Below are 18440 nucleotides of genomic sequence, written 5' to 3'. Positions count from 1 at the left end.
TGACATCCTCACCCCGACCTCACATTTATGCATACACACATGTTGCTTGTTGGCCATTCTGAAAACACAGTGGGCATTAGGCAGAACAGAGCTTTGTAAACTGCAGAAACTTAAGCTTTACTATCTACCACTGAAATACGGAAAAGTTTGGGGGAAAGTCTTTAACTTTGTATATATGCCCGTGTGTGTGTGCGCGTGCGCGCTTGTGTGTGTGTGTACTGACATAGAAGAAGAGAGAGTGAGAAAATTTATAATTATTGATTCGCTGAGGCAAAAATATGCCCCCAGAGTTCCTGCCTTCCTGGGTGTTAACTAAAAAAAAAAAAAAGCTTATTTTAAAACTTTATTTCATTAAAAAAAAAGGAGCAGTGACATCCACCCAAAAAACAAAACAAACAAGAAAACCTGCCATCTTCGTCTCTTAACAATCAAGTACATTTTACCATACCCTTTAACAGAAATTCCTAGGTACCACTCTTCACGCCCTCAGCCAAAGTGGGCACTCCTTCTTAGGCTTTAAGAAAGTATGAAAACCACAAAGAATGCTCACAATTATTTTCTCTTGGCTGGCAGAGCAGATGCCTTTTCTTGGGGGAAAATGCCTTAGGCCCAAACAAAGCCATATTCATTTGAAATATATTGTTTAGTAAGTGCTCACACTCTAGATTACACAAAATTTACTTTCAATGCAAGGATGATACTTTTCTAGGAAAGGTTTATAAGCAAAGTGGAGCAGGAGGACAAGGAGAGGACAAAGTGCTAAAAGAACCAACTATGCCAAAAGCAAGCACAGCTTAAGAAACAGCGATCAAGTACAGTGGAAGGAAACCTGCCAGCGTGGATGTGATTTTGTCTAGGGGTCATTCAGGAGCACCTGGCTGGCGTTATCTATAAGGCCATTGTCAAATCAATCCATACAATATAGATGAGGTGAAACAGAGATAGGGTATTATTCTAGAACATCTGTAACTTTTCAAATACAATCTTTGGGCTGAAATTCCAGATAGAATGTCAGTGACTCAATAAAGAACACTGTCAATCAGTCAAGAGTGTTATTTATTATTCCCATGTGCCAGGTAATGGTCTAGTCAATATGAAATTATACAGAATAAAGAGTAGTCATTGCCCTTATAATCTAGTGAGAGCAAATGCGTTTATCCACACACACACACACACACACACACACACACAGATCCTAGGTGGGTGGGCAAGAAACCCAACTGTATGGACATACAACAGCATCATTTAGAAAAATCCTGACTGGAAAACTCAATTTACAAAAATAGAGAGACTGGGGGGTGATTAACTTTGGCTACGAATAGATTAAAACAGATGCATCAGGCATGCCCTTTATACAGCAGGTCTCATTATACTATTACAATTGGGAACACTTCAACTTTTGGAACATATTTATTGTGCAAATATGGATTCATACAAATGTCAAAGAGCTGCTAAAGTGAATCAAATAATAAGGCTTGTGTCGTCTAAACTGTAAATTCCTTGAAGTCAGTGGCTGGGCCTTATCCAGCACTCTGAAGATAGAAGTGGTCAAGGAATATGCAGTGAAAGAATGGGATGGGTGGGTAAAGTTTCAAAGGGGAGCTAAGTCCAGTAAAATTTCGAGAGAGAAGACGAAAAGAAAGGGCTCGGGTATTCCAAGTAGAGGGATTTATTTGGTTGGCCTCAGCTGGTGTCCCAATATAAGGAAGTAGGCTTGGCATTTTCAGCAAGACTGAGGAAGCTTCAGCTCCTGGTTTGGTTCGGTGTATGTTCCTGTCCAAATGCCACTCCTTAGTTTTAGAGACATTGTTCTCTTGATCCCATATCCAAGGAAGCTCCAGCAGCTAGTCTTTAAGAGGCCAAGAAGCACATTTAAGACTCCACCCTATTTCAATAGGCACCTTAAAGCTGTATCCTTCCTTCCAAACTCTGGTGGGGAACCACAGGATTGCACTGTTCACACTGCCTTGTTTAAGAAAGCCTAGGAGGCTGGGTGATATTTCTGATACTAATTTAATGCAGCCCAGCTAACGGCTAAGCTTCATGAGGGCAGGGATTTTTGTCTTTTCACCGGCTACACCCCCAGTTTCTAGAACAGTGCCTAACATACCCAAAACCAAACGCGTTGCCATCGAGTAGATTGCAAAAAACAAAACCAAACCCACTGCCATCGCGTCTTTTCTGACTCATGAACGTTACTGTTGTTATTTTCGCAGTTTGCGTTTACTTTTTTTTAATCCACTCCACTTCCGAGAGTGGAAACTGGAGGGAAATCTTTAAATTCCCTATTTCCCTTACTCCTGCAGTCGCCACTCTGGCCAAGAGGTCTTGGCAAAGCCCTCTGGGAGTGCGTATCCCCTCGGGAATTAATGACGCGTCATGGCCACTGGGGTCCGAGTGGGGGGCGGACGAAGACTTGCAGTAAGTTCTTCCCCACTTCCTTTGTTTTTGCAGCACCCTTCTCTAGCCTGCTCTTTATCTGGGGTTAGGGGGGTCCTAAGGGAGTGAAGTCAGGGGAGGGCACTCTGGCTGCATTTCTTGCCGGGGCAGTCAAAGTCCTGACTGTAGCGAGCCCCACAGCACCCCCTGAGTGAGCCAGCACCTGTTGGGCGGCCAGTTGTCGGCCAGAGGCGACCAGAGCAGACACGGCCCGGGCTGCCCCCCAAGGCGCCGACCCCCGCCCGCCCCAGCGCAGCTCAGCCTCCCCCGCTCGCCGGCCACGCACCCCGCCTGGGCTCGGCTCGCGGTCCCCTCCTCCCGACGGCGCCGGGCTGGGGGAAGGTAGAGAAGGGGAGGGGACAAGCCAGATCCTCCGGGCCGCCCCGGCCTTCTCTCCACCCTGTGCCGAGACGCCGCGCCGAGCCCCGAGCTTTGCGCGGAGCCCGAGGCTTGGGGGAAGGGGAGTGGGAGCGAGCGGGGCCCCGTGGTGACCCCGAGCAGCCGAACTTCCCTTGGCTTGGAGGAGGGGGTGACGCACCCGAACAAGGTGAACTTTGTCGCGGAAAACTGCAGCCAGCTGCCGGATCGGCGCTGCAGCGGTCGGAGCGGGCGCAGGCTGCGCGCCGGGCTGGGGAGCCGAGCCCCGCGGCCTCCTCCGCCCGCGCCCGGGGCGGCCTCGGCCCGGAGCGTCCTCACGCCCGCTGGCTGCGCCGCCCGGGGAACCGCCGCGGCGCCCTCGCCTTCCTTCGTCCCCCTCCCCCTTTGGGGGTGGGGGTGGAGCTGGGGAGAGGGGCTCCCGGAGAGCAGCATCTATTGGCAGCTTTGTTATTGATCAGAAACTGCTCGCCGCCAACTTGGCTTTGCGCGACCCTGGAGTTTTCGCCTCTGTCCTGTCCCCCAAACTGACAGGTGCTCCCAGCAACTTGCTGGTGACTTCTCGCCTCCCCCGGCTCCCCCGCGTCCCCACCCCCTCTTTCCTCCCTCGCCTTCACCCCCCCCCACTTCGGCACAGCTCAGGATTTGTTTAAACCTTGGGAAACTGGTTCAGGTCCAGGTTTTGCTTTGATCCTTCTCAAAAACTGGAGACACAGAAGAGGGCTCTAGGAAAAAGTTTTGGATGGGATTATGTGGAAACTACCCTGCGATTCTCTGCTGCCAGAGCAGGCTCGGCGCGTCCACCCCAGTGCAGCCTTCCCCTGGCGGTGGTGAAGGAGACTCGGGAGTCGCCGCTTCCAAAGTGCCCGCCGCGAGTGAGCTCTCGCCCCAGTCAGCCAAATGCTCCTCTTCGGGCTTCTCCTGCTGACATCTGCCCTGGCCGGCCAGAGACACGGGACTCAGGCTGAGTCCAACCTGAGCAGTAAATTCCAGTTCTCCAGCAACAAGGAACAGAACGGTAAGACCTCTCCCCGCCCCCCCCCCACTTGTTTCTGGCTTGCCTGTGTGTGTTACGTTGGCACTGTGCGTTCTTGTATGATGTACAGCCTGCGAGGGTATAGTCTCTCTATCCATGCAAATGCGCGCTCCGTTCATTGGCATGGACTTTTAGGGGTTGCCTGCAGTTTGCAACGTCGGAAGTTGCCACAAAGCTCCAACCAGGCAACGTGAGTGCCACTGCAGCCTCAGCTAGAGAAGACATTCTGGAAGCTATTGTGAATGTCAGTTCAAACGCACATTGTAGGACCTCTTACTGCCAGAGTTAGAAGTTCAAGAACTGCCTCTAAAAACAAATAAAAAATGAATGAGCCTTGGCATGTTTGACTATACTCAGATTTTGGGGTGGGGGGGTGGGGCTATGACCTGCATTAATTGAAGCACTTTAGGTAGAAAGGCACCAATTAATCCGTAGATAGGAAATACAGAGGTCAAGAGGCTTTGTGGACGTTTTTAGGGGAAGCTCTGAATTTTTTTGAACGTGCCTTTGTACTCTAAAGCCCTTCCCTTTCTGGCGGCGTGTTTTTGTATGTGTTGGTGAATGACTGCTATTTTGTGTGTGCTGGAAACGACTTAATCCTGCATAGGAAATGAGAATTACTTTCAGCTTTCAAGTGTACCTGAAATGTTTAGAAAACTCTCAGAGGCAGGTTCCCCAGGGCCAGGATTGCGCAGAGCTGGAGAAAGGCTTCTTTCATAGAGCCAGGGCAGCTTCAGGGGGTGTAATTTGCTTAGCCTCTGAACCCCGTATGATTTACATCATTCAGTTTCTAAACTCCTTTTCTCTTCATCTACTGTTATGAAGTCATTTTTGAGAAGACTTTGTAAATAGACATTTTATACTGCACGCAAAACCACAATGTTAATGTAGGCTGCCTAAAAGGAGAATATTAAAACACCTTGTTTACAAGTAGTGGCTCTAAGTGCTATTTGAAAAGAAATGTACATGTTTTTACTCCTTTATATGCCATTTATGCGGAAGGTAAGAGTGCTGTCACCTCATTAAGCAGGCGAAGTGAGCACAGGAGGCATGCCTAGAAAATCAGAATGGCGTGTACTGTGTTTTTAAGCCACAGTAACTTTTTCTTTGAGTAATGGGTGTTGCAAAGCTTTAACCTTGAATTTAAACTTTCTGAAGTGTTCATCTTTAAAATGAGGCACAGAAGGGTCTTGAGTACAAAAATAGATAAAATCACGAATTCCTGGGCCTCTTGTGGACAATATTTGTGGCATGTGAAGCAACGCACAGGATCACGTGTTTCAGCCGGTGTCGACGCAGTTACTTCTTCCACTTGCTAATGTGATGGCACATGGCACCTGCAGGCTGCGTGAGCTGGTGATCAAAGGGCAGCCTAGGGATCTCTCTCTAATCACAGGAGTTGGAGAGGGCTGGGGGAAGTGATCAAAGGAGCCACAGCACCAGCTGTACCCTGGCAGGAAGCAGATCAGACCAACCTTTGTTCTTTCTCACGTAAAATAAGTGTCCAGTTCAAAATATTGCTTCTCACTAGACAGACTTTTCCTAAGTGACAACAACGCACAGTATTCCCGGCTTCTGTCTCCTGTTGTTGATTGTTCTGTCCCTTATGATTTCCATAACCGGTCTGTGTTAACAAACCTGTGGCTGGCATCTGTCATCTTCCCCAATTCCCTCCGCTATATGTCCTTGGGTTCCATATGCCACCATCACTTTGTGGTGGGCCCCAGAGTTCTCTTGTACTCATTGGCCTCTACCAATTGTAGGTTCATGCCCTCAGGAGAGGTGAGTTCGTGAAAGCAGTCCACACTCAATTCTGTTGCCATCAGAGGCAGGGCCATTTCCATTTATAAGATGCATGATGCTAAAAATAGCCTGGTTGTTTCCTAATCTGTGGGCAGAGGATTGGGCTATGTATAGCTCTTGGGAGCATTGGCAGCAGGAAGTAACTAGAGGTAGGAAAGCTACTCACCTTCTAGTTTTTAGCCTAAGGAGAAGCGGGACCAGCCAGCACTAGGGGGCAATATAGAGCTATTTTCCTGCACATGCTCAGGCTGATTTTATGCTTCATCAAAAGTCCAAGATTTGATGATAACAGGTAGCTGATAGAGAAGATCTCCTCTTGAGTGAGACTGTATTTGTTGGAACTTTTTTGTTTTTTAGTTTCAAATTTTCTTTCCCTCGTATGGACTTTTGTTGCCTTCATATTGAGTTACAGTTGGTTTTTGATGGCCTTATTGTCCAGGTCTGTAAGTACCGATGCCCCTCAGGATGTCACAGAGAAAATACCATTGGCACTCTTCATTCAAGGCATCATGTCGTGCAAGGTCTTCCAAATGCTAAATCTGAAATATCTGAATCGAGGTAACGTGACAGTGGTTTCAAGTTCTCTTCCCATTGTACTCTTTCTCCTGGAGTATCCAGTCTCTGATGGTGCTCACACAGCCAGACCCCCAGGCCTGCCCAGTTTCAGTGTGAACTCGGAGTCCCAAGAGATGCTCTAAATAGGAGTCTATTGCTCTAACCAGTTCTGGATACATGGATTTAGACGGGAACATGTGGAGATGCTTCAGAATCTTCTGGGGGAGACCAGGGCCATTTACCCAATTACTGTTACCTGGTTTTTGGCTTAACGTTGGATTGCAATTCTTGTCACTTTACTGTAAAAATAACTTTACCTTCTAATGATGTAATTTGCCTTTGTGTCCTTCGTTCTTAACAGTACTTCTAACCCTGAGATCTTACCTGTAAGCTAAGGGTCTCCAGGTTTAACTTTGGAGGTAAAAGATGAGAGCAACAACTTGCTTGAAGGGTTTCTGGACCTAACTTCCTCTGTGACCATGAGGGAAATTACTAAGATCTGTGTGCACTCAGTGAGGTAGGAAAGTCTACCATGATTTAGTTTGGGATGGTGCCTCTGACTTGTAGCAAGAGTGATCATATACATCCAAAAGAAAAAAAAAAAGTTTATAGACCCTTCGAGAATGAGAGAAAAACGCAGAACACAACTCACATTCTTTGAGACTAGACAACTCCCTGAGGCTGTCACCCTGAGATTCTCTTTAAACCTTTGCCCAGAACTATCACCTGAGGTCACATTTTAGCGAAATAACAGATTGGCACACAAAATAAAGGATATTATCGGTGAGCACTGCACTCTATTAAAAAAGCCGTCTATATGAGACCAAAAGGTCAACAATTGCTCTAAAGCTTAGATGAGAAGATAAGGGGGCAGGGAAACTAGAGCACTGGAAACAGAACAACAAGAACGCAATTAGAGAATGTTGACACATTGTGAAAAATGAAACTAATGTCACTGAACTGTTTGTGTAGAACTTGTCAAATGGGAACCTAATTTGCTGTGTAAACTTTTGCTGAAAACACAATAAAACATTATTTTAAAAATGGCATAAAATTTGCTTTGTCTGTTGCATCTAGCCGCAGATGGATGCCACTCACAAAATTGTTGGTAGGGTAGTGCCTCTTTTAATTTACCCACAGACTTGAGATATGCTTCTGACTTTTCTCATGTTCTTCAGCCATTTTAAATGTAGATTTGGAATATGCCTTAATATTATTAGTCAGGGTAGTCCTTATGAGCATAACGTTTATTGCATATGTTCTTTTCCTCAAGGGCTTTTTTGGCATGTGGGGCCATTTACCTTCAGGGCAAATGGTCCCCTAATAATGTCCTTTTGAATGCGTGTATCTTGTGTTTATTGACCCTTCAGCGGTGCAGTAGTTAAGAGCTCAGCTGCTAACCAAAATGTCAGCAGTTTGAATCCACCAGCTGCTCCTTGGAAATCCTGTGGGACAGTTCTGTACTGTCCTGAAGGGTCACTATGGGTCGGAATCGACTCGACAGCAACCGGTTTGGGTTTCTTTTTTTTGGTTTTATGTTGTGTTTATGGCTTTTCTCTTTTTTTTCAGTGCCAGTTTTCTCTTCCTTCTACTGCCCATGTGCCTATGTCTTAAAAAGCCATGCCCACTCCTTCTAAGCTCTATTTTATTGAAAACAGATAATTGCAATCTTTAGAATAGTGTCCAAGAGTAGGTAGGCTCAGATTAAGAGCCAAAGGGACTTTCCTGTCATATTAGGTCTCTAAGTTTTAGTGCATGACCTTTGTGACATTTATTTTTGTTGTTCAGAGGCTTCTTTTTTAAAAATTTTTTTTAAACTTCCTCCTGGTTCTCTGTTCCGTTCCATATAGCTGAGGAAGTTGAATAAGTAAAGGGCATTATGTAATGATGAATATTCTTTTTCACAATAGATGACAAAGAAGTCCCATTTTATTTTATGGTAATACTTTCTTTCCTATCAACTATTAACCAAATCTACATTTGATCAGATATGCTTTGTATTTTCCCTCTAATGGATGTTCAGAAAGTTCAGTAGTCTGTAGTAATCTTCAAAAAAACCAAAAACCAAACCCACTGCTGTCGAGTTGATTCCAACTCATAGCGACCCTCTAGGACAGAGTGGAGCTGCCCCGTAGAGTTTCCAAGGAGCTCCTTGTGGATTTGAACTGCCGACCTTTTGGTTAACACTTACCCACTACGCCACCAGGGTTTCTGGTGCTAGAATACAATGCTACATTTTCGCTAAAGGTGCAGCTTTGTGGAGGTCTGTCTTAGGAACCAAAATCTTAGCCTTGTCAAGTCTTAACTTTTCCTTCCTGAAACTTATTTCGCACATTTTTTTCTTATATTGACTTCCATTTCATGTTTCTTAACCTTTGAGGTGCTAAAATTCTAAGTTTTAGCTACAAAACTTTCACACTTTTTGTACAAACAGAATTCTCATGATAATGATGTGAATAATTGAATTAGGGTATTCAATAATGTCCATACCAAAAACCAAACCCCTGGCCATTGAGTCAATTCCGACTTATAGTGAACCTACTGCCCCATAGGGTTTCCAAGGAGCAGCTGGTGGATTCGAACTGCAGACCTTTTGGTTAGCAGCCGAGCTCTTAATTACTGCACCACCAGGGTTCGTACAGCAAAAAAAAAAAAAAAAAAAAAAAGTTTCCAAGCCTGCTAAATTTTTTTTCTCATGCTTTATATTTGTACCAACTGGAATTGTTGACATCATAATCAAAGCCCCTCCGTTTTCTTAGTCTAATTTTAATGTTTCTGATTTACTATTTTTTTTGAAAGCACAATACGTAGCCAGAATAGTCAGTGTCTTCCTTTTCTTTAAATACCTATAGTTGGGAAATCTGTGTCCCTGGGTCAAACTGGTATTGTTATTTAATTAAAGATGCTTTTGTTCTCTGCTTTGCCTCTGGCTAACTGCCACCCATGGATTTCACTTTCCTGTCAAAAATAAATCACATGGACTGTTACCTGCTTCCTCTGCCAATCCCCCTGCTCTTGAATCATTCAAAAGACACAGTGATGCTTGAGAGAAAAAGATTTTCTACTGAAGTTCAAAATACTCTGTCGAGACTGTTTGACTGCTTCAGAATCCTCAGGTGTGGAAAACCTCTACTTTGAACCATCTCTGAACTCAAGTGTAACATGACTCTACAAAAACTTTTCTCCACAAGCGTCCTCCAGAATTTTTGACTCTTAAATCATTCTTCTTTATCTTCCTGGTATCCTTTGGAATTAGAGAGACATCATGGAGAAAGCAATTATGAGTGACGTGTTCTGTTTAATTACGGGCACACATGCAAAAAAATATAAACTGAGTGCAGGATTTCTATACTTTAAAATTAATCTGCTTTAATTATTTGTCATAATCTCCCTTACCTCAGTCTGTGAATGGACAAGTTGAACTAATTATAGGCCAGGCCCAGGGACACGTCTGTCCCTATTGGTGCTCTCCTTTCCTGTTGAGAAATTCCTTATAGCCAATCTTCCTTTGGTGGTAAGAAGTCCAGTTAATTCTTTTTATTGAGAGCAATTTTCATGTATTCTCATTTCATTTGAAATCTGTTCGCTCCATAAAGTTGGCATATTTCAGCAACCATACTTGTGATATCTCTTTTCCAGTTTTAGCATGATTTGATAGAGAAAAGGAACCTTTAATACTTTTTTTCCAAATACAGCTCGGAAGATGCAAGCCACTTTAAATTTGAATTTCAAACCTAAAAAGTGTATTGTTGTAGTAGGTGCCGTCGAGTCGATTCAGACTCACGGTGACCCTGTGCACAACAGAAAGACACACTGCCCGATCCTGCACCATCCTCACAATCATTATGCTTGAGCCCATTGTCGCCGCCACTGCGTCAATCCATCTCTTGAGCGTCTTTCTCTTTTTCCCTGAGCCTCCGCTTTACCAAGCACGACATCCTTCTCCAGGGACTGATTCCTCCTGATAACATGTCTGAAACATGTGAGACACAGTCTCACCATCCTTGCTTCTAAGGAGCATTCTGGTTGTACTTCTATTCAAGACAGATTTGTTCGTTCTTTTGGCGGTCCATGGTATATTCACTATTCTTCACCGGTAACGTAATTCAAAGATGTCAATTCTTCTTTGGTCTTCCTTACTCATTGTCCGGCTTTCGCATGTTTATGAGGGAGTTGAAAACACCATGGCTTGGGTCAGGCGCACCTTAGTCCTCAAAGTGACATCTTTGCTCTTCAACACTTTAAAGAGGCCTTTTGCAGCAGATTTGCCCAGTGCAGTGGGTCTTTTGATTTCTTAACTGTTGCTTCCATGGGTGTTGATTGTGGATCCAAGTAAAATGAAATCCTTGACAACCTCAATCTTTTCTCCGTTTATCACGATGTTGTAAGAATTTTTGTTTATGTTGAGGTGTAATCCATACCGAAGGCTGTAGTCTTTGATCTTCATCAAGAAGTGCTTCAAGTCTTCTTCACTTTCAGCACGCAAGGTTGTGTCATCTGCATAACACAGGTTGTTAATGAGTCTTCCTCCAGTCCTGATGCCCCGTTGTTCTTCATATAGTCCAGCTTCTCGTATTATTTGCTCAGCATACAGATTGAATAGTTATGGTGAAAGGATACAACCCTGACACACACCTTTCCTGACTTTAAACCATGCGGTATCTCCTTGTTCTGTTCGAACAACTGCTTCTTGATCCACGTACAGATTTCTCCTGAGCACAATTAAGTGTTCTGGAATTCCCGTTCTGCTCAATGTTATCCATAATTTGTTATGCTCCACACAGTCGAATGCCTTAGCATAGTCAATAAAACACAGGTAGAAAAAAGGATATTACTGTCCTTTAAAGTAGGACAGGCTGGTTCAGTGATGATGGTTCTCCTCACCACTTGGTGAAAAGAAGTTGATTTAGGTCATCTTTATAGAGTCTCTATGAGTTGGAATCGACTCGACGGCAATGGGTTTGGTTTGGTTTTGGTTTTTTTTATTCTCCTGTGTCACCTCTCAGCTGCACTACTCTTGGTCACATAATCATGTTTTGATTGTTATGTAATTGTTTTTGTTATATACCTTGCTTATTAAGTAACCTCTGCATTGTTTTTCTCCAGCACTGCCTATAACTGTGATATTTTTCAAAATTTCCTTTACTGTCTCATAGCAACCCTATGGGACAGAGTAGAACAGCCCCCACAGGGTTTCCAGGGAGCGGCTGGTGGATTCAAACTGCCGACCTTTCAGTTAGCAGCCATAGCTCTTAACCACTGCACCACCGGTGGCTAAGGACACATCTAATTGTTTCTGTCACTTTAGGAAACCTCTAATTTTTGCTTTTAAGGTGGTATATGCTGGCACTGCCATAACAACAACAAAAAAAAAAAACCAAACTTTTGCTTTTCAATTTATTTCTACTCCTAGGACCCCATGTGTTATAGGGTAGAACTGCTCCATAAGGTTTTCTTGGCTTTAGTCTTTACAAAAGTAGAATACCAGACCTTTCTTTCACGATGCTGCTGGGTGAGTTCAAGTTACTGACATTTAGGTTGGAAAGATTGGTATTTTTGGGTAACATTGGCCCATTTTGCCTTGCACTTTTTGTGTATACATTTTAAAATTTAGTTTAGATCATTTTATCTTTTAGCTGACTTTGCCTTAGATTTCATATGCCATCTGCAGGGCCTACTCCCCTGGTGATTGAGCAGTCTCCTCCTGGACATTTGCCATGTCTTTGCAGACTGTCTTTGCTGAGCTAGCTTCACTCATTTTACTGTCTTGGTGTTCTACTTAATTTCTTTTTTATTTTCAAACTGTGCCTTTTTGCACTTGACTTTTCTCCTGTTGAACAGTGGTTAGTGGGTACTCTGGGTCGATTAAGACTCACAGCGATCCCAAATGACAGAGTATAATTGCGCCATACGATTTTCTTGCCTGTGGTCTTTCTTGGCTGTAACCTTTATGGGAGCAGATCGGGTTAGAACCACTGACCTTTCACTTGGTAGCCAGTAGCCAAGTGATTAACCATTGTGCCACCAGGGCTTTTTTTGTTGAACAGTGAATGAGACATTTCTCAATCAGTTGATGTGTGTATTGGGCTATTGCAGGGGGCTGGGGCAGAGGCTAAGTGGGAAGTCTTGATTCTTTGAGGGAAACCAACATTTCCAGACAGCGTAAGGCACATTAATGCTAGGTATTTTTTTTTAAGTGGTAAGACAGAGGTTTGCATTGCCGCTGTGAGGAGGATAAGAAGCCAATAAGAGCTACCAGGAATGACATGTGAGGGGCAGTGTTTTTGTTAGGTGCCGTCGAATCAGTTCCAACTCTTAGGGACCCTATGTACAACAGAATGAAACGCTGACTGGTCCTGCACCATCCTCACAGTTGTTGCTGTGTTCGAGCCTATTGTTGCAGCCACTGTGTCAGTCCATCTCGTCCAGGGTCTTCCTGTCTTTTGGTGACCCTCTACTTTACCAAGCATGATGTCCTTATCCAAGGACTGGTCCCTCCTGATAACATGTCCAAAGCACATGAGATAAAGTTTCGCCATCCTTGCTTCTGAGGAGCACTCTGGCTGTACTTCTTCCAAGACAGACGTGTTCATTCTTCTGGTAGTCCATGGTATGTTCAATATTCTTTGCCTACATCATAATTCAAAGGCATCAACTTTTCAGTCTTCCTTATTCATTGTCCAGCTTTCACATACATATGAGGTGATTGCAAATACCATGGCGTGGGTCAGGAGTACCCTAGTCCTCAAGGAGGGGCAGTGTTTGGGTGCATTCATTGTGGTGAGTGGGATGATTCTAAAGAGCTCTGAGTGAGTCCATGTGTTGTGTTGCTTAATAATGGCAACCTCTTGAGTGCCTGCTAGGTGGTACCCTTGTGCTCAGTGTTTGTAGATAGTCTGCAGTTTCTTTATAATCTCCCCACGAGATATTAGGAAAAACACCGAAGCTTCACTTGCTCAGTCACTCAGCCAAGGTCCCACAGCTGGTAAATGTTTGGACCTAGGTCTGACTCCCAGCCAGGACTTGGAGCCACGTGCCTCTTCCTTCGTAAGTTAAATGGCCTAATGTTTTATTAGAACATTGTTTTCATTCAGCAAATATTTATGAGCATCTGCTCTTTGCTAAGCTCTGTGCTAGGTGCTGGGCACACAGAGAAGAATAAGCTCCGTGTCTGAGAGGGATGGCAGGCCCTTCCTTTATCGCACGGTCTATTAGTTTTGTGTTCAAAGTGCTGTGGGTACACAGAGTGCTTTATTTCACTTCAAAAATTCTCTACTGATTTAGTAAGTAGTTGCTTCTGCCTGGAAAAGAAGCGCAAAGAGGAAAGTTCCCACATTTTGAAGTGTGTTGGAGAGGGAAAGAAGAAGAAAACGTTGTAGGCGGAGGGAACAGCCTGAGGGAAGGAATGGATGTGTGGACAGGTATATCACATGTGGTGACAAGAAAGGTCTAGAGTGTCACCTAGAGTAGAAAAAACGGGAAAAAGTGGGAATGTTTTATGGGTGGCTGTATTCAAAGCCCCTGGTGGTGTTTGCAGTGTGTGCTTCCCGCACCGTTTGCGCTTAACACACACAACAAAAGAAAAATTGTCTTCATGTTTAACATATAGTCAGAACCCTTTGAGTAATTTTCTAAGCAGGCATGTGGTAGCAGAGTTCTGAGTTGGTGTGCATAGCTAACTCCTTATTGCTGGAATTTTCTTCCCGTCGTTAGGCATGCTTGGAAGTTCTGAACTAGTAAAAAGGGCAGGCTGCACAGCCTCTGTTCCACTCAGAGACGCTAAGCCGTATCCACACCACTCTTTGTTGGTTTCTTTATGTAAACAAAGAGCAATTTTCACACTTCATTCACAAAATGGATGGCATGCAGAATGAGGCTGGGTGAGGCATCAGGAAACTGATAAAAAGGAGGCAGCTTCCAGCATATTGAACTAGTGTAATGAAGCTGTTATGTTGCAAGAAGCAGAGAAAATAGCGTTAACACTTTCAAGGGAAGGAATTTGAAGTTTTCGAGGAAAATTAAGTCATCTGAGGCTACTCTGCATTGAGTAACTATGGCATTTCTCTAGTGAGGTTTATTCTGTTCCCTAGTATACAGTGCTAGAAATATTTTGTAGTATTTACGGATTTGAAATGACTGAATTCTCTTGGTGGGTGTGCTGTCTTGACGACATCCTGTGCTTTGAAGCTGTGCTGTTTGCATTCTAGGAAAGCCTTGTTCATGAGTAGATACTATTTTGAGCTTTTTGGTGTTTGCACGGTAGAGATATGCTTCTGTGCTTAAATATGCCCAGCTGGCCATTGCACCTGCCTTTCGAGCCACTGCAGAGAGGATAAATCATTAACAACAGAAGTTAGACTTATGTGGCACTTATCTCATGTTGATTCTGGAAGTTATTTTTGCAGGGTATTTACAAGGACATCTGTCTTTTAAAGACTCGTGTTATTTACATATATTTACTTTTTCCCACTGAGGAATAAATCACAGCTTGTTTTCCATATACAGCCACACACACTCATAGGCTGGAGCATTAGAAATGCAAATTAGGAGTCATTAAAACATTGTAATTACTTTTTATATAGCAGCAGGAGATGATTAGAATCAGCATACTAAGAAGTGACATTTACTTAAAATGTGGATAAGATGTGAACCAATAAGAAGAAAGAAACACTCATTTTCCTTACCGGAAATTTCTTAGTAGGTTTGGAATAGAGAGGAATCCAAAGCGTTTACTTCAGGTTTATCGTATTTTAAACCTGAGTCATGATGACAGGTAGGGTGCGTCTTATTTAAGAACACAGGAAAAACACAGTAACTTCTAGAATTTGAAAGAAATTGCTCTAAGGAAATCATCTAAAGGCTCTTTCTTACCGGAGTGTGAATTGCCGTAGGATTGATTACCCGCTCAGAACCAAAAAAAAAAAAACAAACCAAACCCAGTGCCGTCGAGTCGATTCTGACTCATAGCGACCCTATAAAGGACAGATAAAACTTAGCTGGATTTCCTGTAGGAACTCATGGATATGGGAACATTATATAAACAAGAAAAAACAGTCAGTGGTGCTAGCATGAAAAGCGTAAATGCTGTCTTCCATTGCCAGCGGGGGGTATACTGAAGGCCAGTCTCCTCTGCTTAATAGAAAATAAAAGTTTTTTTGGTGACAGAAAATGTGTCTTCAATCTGTACAGATAGCTTTTAGTAGGCATCAGTTGGGCACCCCATTAAACTAACTGCTTTAACATGGTTTCCTTTTAGCGCTAGCCTTTGCACCCTGGGAAATCAGTGAAGGTGTCTGCAGTCCTTAGGAGCGGCCCGCCTACCACAACAAAAGTCTTAGAGGTGCAAATCTTCTGGAAGAGGTGCAAATTTCACTCTTGTACTGGGAAAAATGGAAAAATAGGATTTGTTTAATATACTGGCCGAACGCTTAAACTGCGTAAAACACAGGAAATACTTTGGTGTGTGGGAATGTGTGGTGTTTCCAAACTACAACCATTCTTCCAAAAATTTCTCCGGTAGTGGTGAATTACGTGAGACCATGTCCATCCAAGGAGAGCTTGTTTAACTAGTTTGTGGTTCTAGGGCTCATTCAGACACTCCTAAACAAAATAAAAGAAACGGAGGTAATAACTGCTTTATGGAAAGGTCATAAAAAAAGCTATGGGCCATGTAAACAAATTGGATCATTTACTGGACATTTAAGTGATAGATTTTCAGTCCGAATTCAGGGGTGTGTGTTCTATTTTATAGGCTCATGGCCCTGTACTAACTTGAGCATGGGGTTACAGACTTATTTTTGTTTAGTACATGGAAAACCATTATTGCTATTTCACCCTGTAGTTTGAAGACATACCTACAATTTTGAGCATTTGCATTTATAAATTCGTTCACCTTTGGAAAAGGTTTAGAAACTCACATGTGAAAAGTTGAATTGACCTGGTTTTTGGTAGCATTGGATCTGTTCAAGGAAAATAAGATGATTAAAACTGAAATTTTCCTTCTGGACTCAGATATGGCTAAACTAATTGTGAAATAACTGTTCTGGCTTACAAGAGTAGACTCCTAGCTACAACTATGTAAGGTAGAAACCCAACAACAGTTTTGATTTACAGTTACTGTGACTCTGCAGGTCTTGTAATAAAACTGCTGTTAAAACCAACCTGGTGTGACATTCATTTGTCTTACTTAAGAGGTAGTAATAAGTCCTATCCCAAGTTGTCTTATTTTTAGGAAAGCCACTTTACTGAATTAGGATATTAATTTACCTCCTTTTTTAAAACCAGGCATGAGGACCATGCCAGAATGCTCCAGAGAGGGAGGGGCGTGTGGGTGGGATAGAAGAATGCGTGGGGCTACACGTTGGCAGTGATGGTTAGTGGAAATGGAAGTGAGCAAAGGAAACAAAATAATTTCTGTGCTGATACCAAAACACTTTTTCATTCTGTAACTTCTCTCAGTCCTGGTTGACTCATTTGGCCTTAAAGGAGGCGATTGTGTAAGAAATCCTTTGTAAAAATCAACGAGCCTTTCTGAGTTTTAAAAACTGATGGCATCACACCGTACTGGCAACTTTTAGGTGTCGCTGCTGGAAGTTTGGCAGCAGACATGGGTGTTCCAGCTCCACAGGCCTAAAAATCAACGGACAATGTAGATACTGTAGTCTTGTATGATGTGTGACTTGGCTATTTCCTTCTTTTTTTTAGTGAGTTTTTTAGGGCTTGATGGCCTAAAGTCTAGGAAGAAGCCTGAGATCGGCCAGGTCTGCCCTTAAACTGGGTTCCCTGTGATCTGAAAGCAACGTTTACATCTCTGTGCCTTATGTACCCATTGGCCTCTTTTACAGCAGAGGTTTGCGTGCTCCTACAGTGTCTAAATGAAAACTCTGAGAACTGAGGTGTATACCAAAGAGTGACTCTGCTATCTGCCTGAAACTGAGGCTTAGCGGAGGATGCAAAGTTATGCGAAGTTACACAAAACTGTGGAAGCTCTGCCATCTGTTGCAAGCACAAAAAACAAACAGACAAACCAAACAAGTTGCCATGGAGCTGATTGTGACTCATAGCGACCCTACAGGACAGAGTGGAATGCCCCATAGGGTTTCCAAGGCTGTCATCTTTACAGAAGCAGACTGCCACCTCGTTCTTCCGCAGAGCTGCCGGGGAGTTCAAACGCGAACCTTTATGTTAGCAGCTGAGCGCTTTAAGCACTGCACCACCAGAACTCCTATATTGCAAGTACAACGCAGGCTTTTTAAAACAACTACTTAATGCTCCTGAGAAGTGATGAGGGTGAGACTTTGGCTTGCTTACTTTGGAAACATCATCACTAGAAAAGCAGAACATTTTTGATAAAGGGCCAGGGAAAACAAGGAAAGCCCTCAGTGAACTGGGTTGACACAGTAGCCTCACTTTGCACACAGACATATCAACGGTCACGAAGGTGGTGCAGGTTGGGCAACGTTTGAATTAGGTCCTCTTGAGTTGGAGCTAAATTCATGGCAACTAACAACAACAATAACAAAAGCCACGTAGTTTATCGGGATGGGTTCAAGTTATAGCAATTGTTGACTCAGAAGAAAACACCTTCACTCTATGTATTTGTAGAGTAGGGATGGTATATGCACCTCTCATGGAGAGTCTTTATGTTCCATAATAATTGGCAACATGGACATGGAAATAGTCTATTGAATAACCAGGACTCTTCGGTTATCATCAAAATACAGCTTTATTTTTGTTGCTCCTGAATTGTACTGAGTAGGGGAAGTCTTCTCCTGCCTCAGGATGGATACTCCTTTAAGACCATAGCTTCTAGAGTAATTTCAAATATAAATACTGTTACAATTTTTAAGAAAAAGTATCCAGTCCTTTGGAGTAATTAAAATTCTAAAGCCGACAACCTTGTGTCTTCCTCCACTCCCTGTCCAAGCCTGCTTCTGACTGGGAGCCTCCACTGGGAAAAGGTGTAGAGTAGAGGGGCAGTATACTTGATGTGTCTGAGGGGTTCGGCGTTCCTGGAACAGATTCTAGCCATTTCCTTTGAAACCCTGCAGATGAGGGGTGCCTGCCTCACTGCCACGTTGGTGTCCTGGTACCTCTCTAATTGACACCTCAGTCTCACTCTAACATCCTATTGTACACATGGAGTCCTTGTGTAGTGTGAATGGTTAACTGGACCCTAAAGGCTCAAGGTTCGAATCCACCCAGAGGTACCTCAGAACAAAAATCAATCAGC

General features: G+C 43.5%; 1 protein-coding gene across 2 annotated transcripts in view; it reads left to right on the top strand.

Annotated features, from left to right (window-relative positions):
* Positions 1–2867: 2867 nt before the first annotated feature.
* Positions 2868–18440, top strand: part of PDGFC (platelet derived growth factor C) — a 272436-nt gene continuing 256863 nt past the window's right edge. Inside the window, exon 1 of one of the 2 annotated variants that reach the window (XM_003418499.3) lies at positions 2868–3832. In XM_003418499.3, coding sequence (XP_003418547.1) covers positions 3715–3832 — 118 coding nt within the window. In that variant the 5' untranslated portion in view covers positions 2868–3714. The remainder of the gene's footprint in view (positions 3833–18440) is intronic. The other variant, XM_064267639.1, reaches the window with a different exon arrangement.

Source organism: Loxodonta africana, chromosome 13, assembly GCF_030014295.1.
Source record: "Loxodonta africana isolate mLoxAfr1 chromosome 13, mLoxAfr1.hap2, whole genome shotgun sequence".
Lineage (NCBI taxonomy): Eukaryota > Metazoa > Chordata > Mammalia > Proboscidea > Elephantidae > Loxodonta > Loxodonta africana.
The sequence above is the reverse complement of the archived record's forward strand: the minus strand, read 5'-3'. Positions and strand labels throughout refer to the sequence as shown.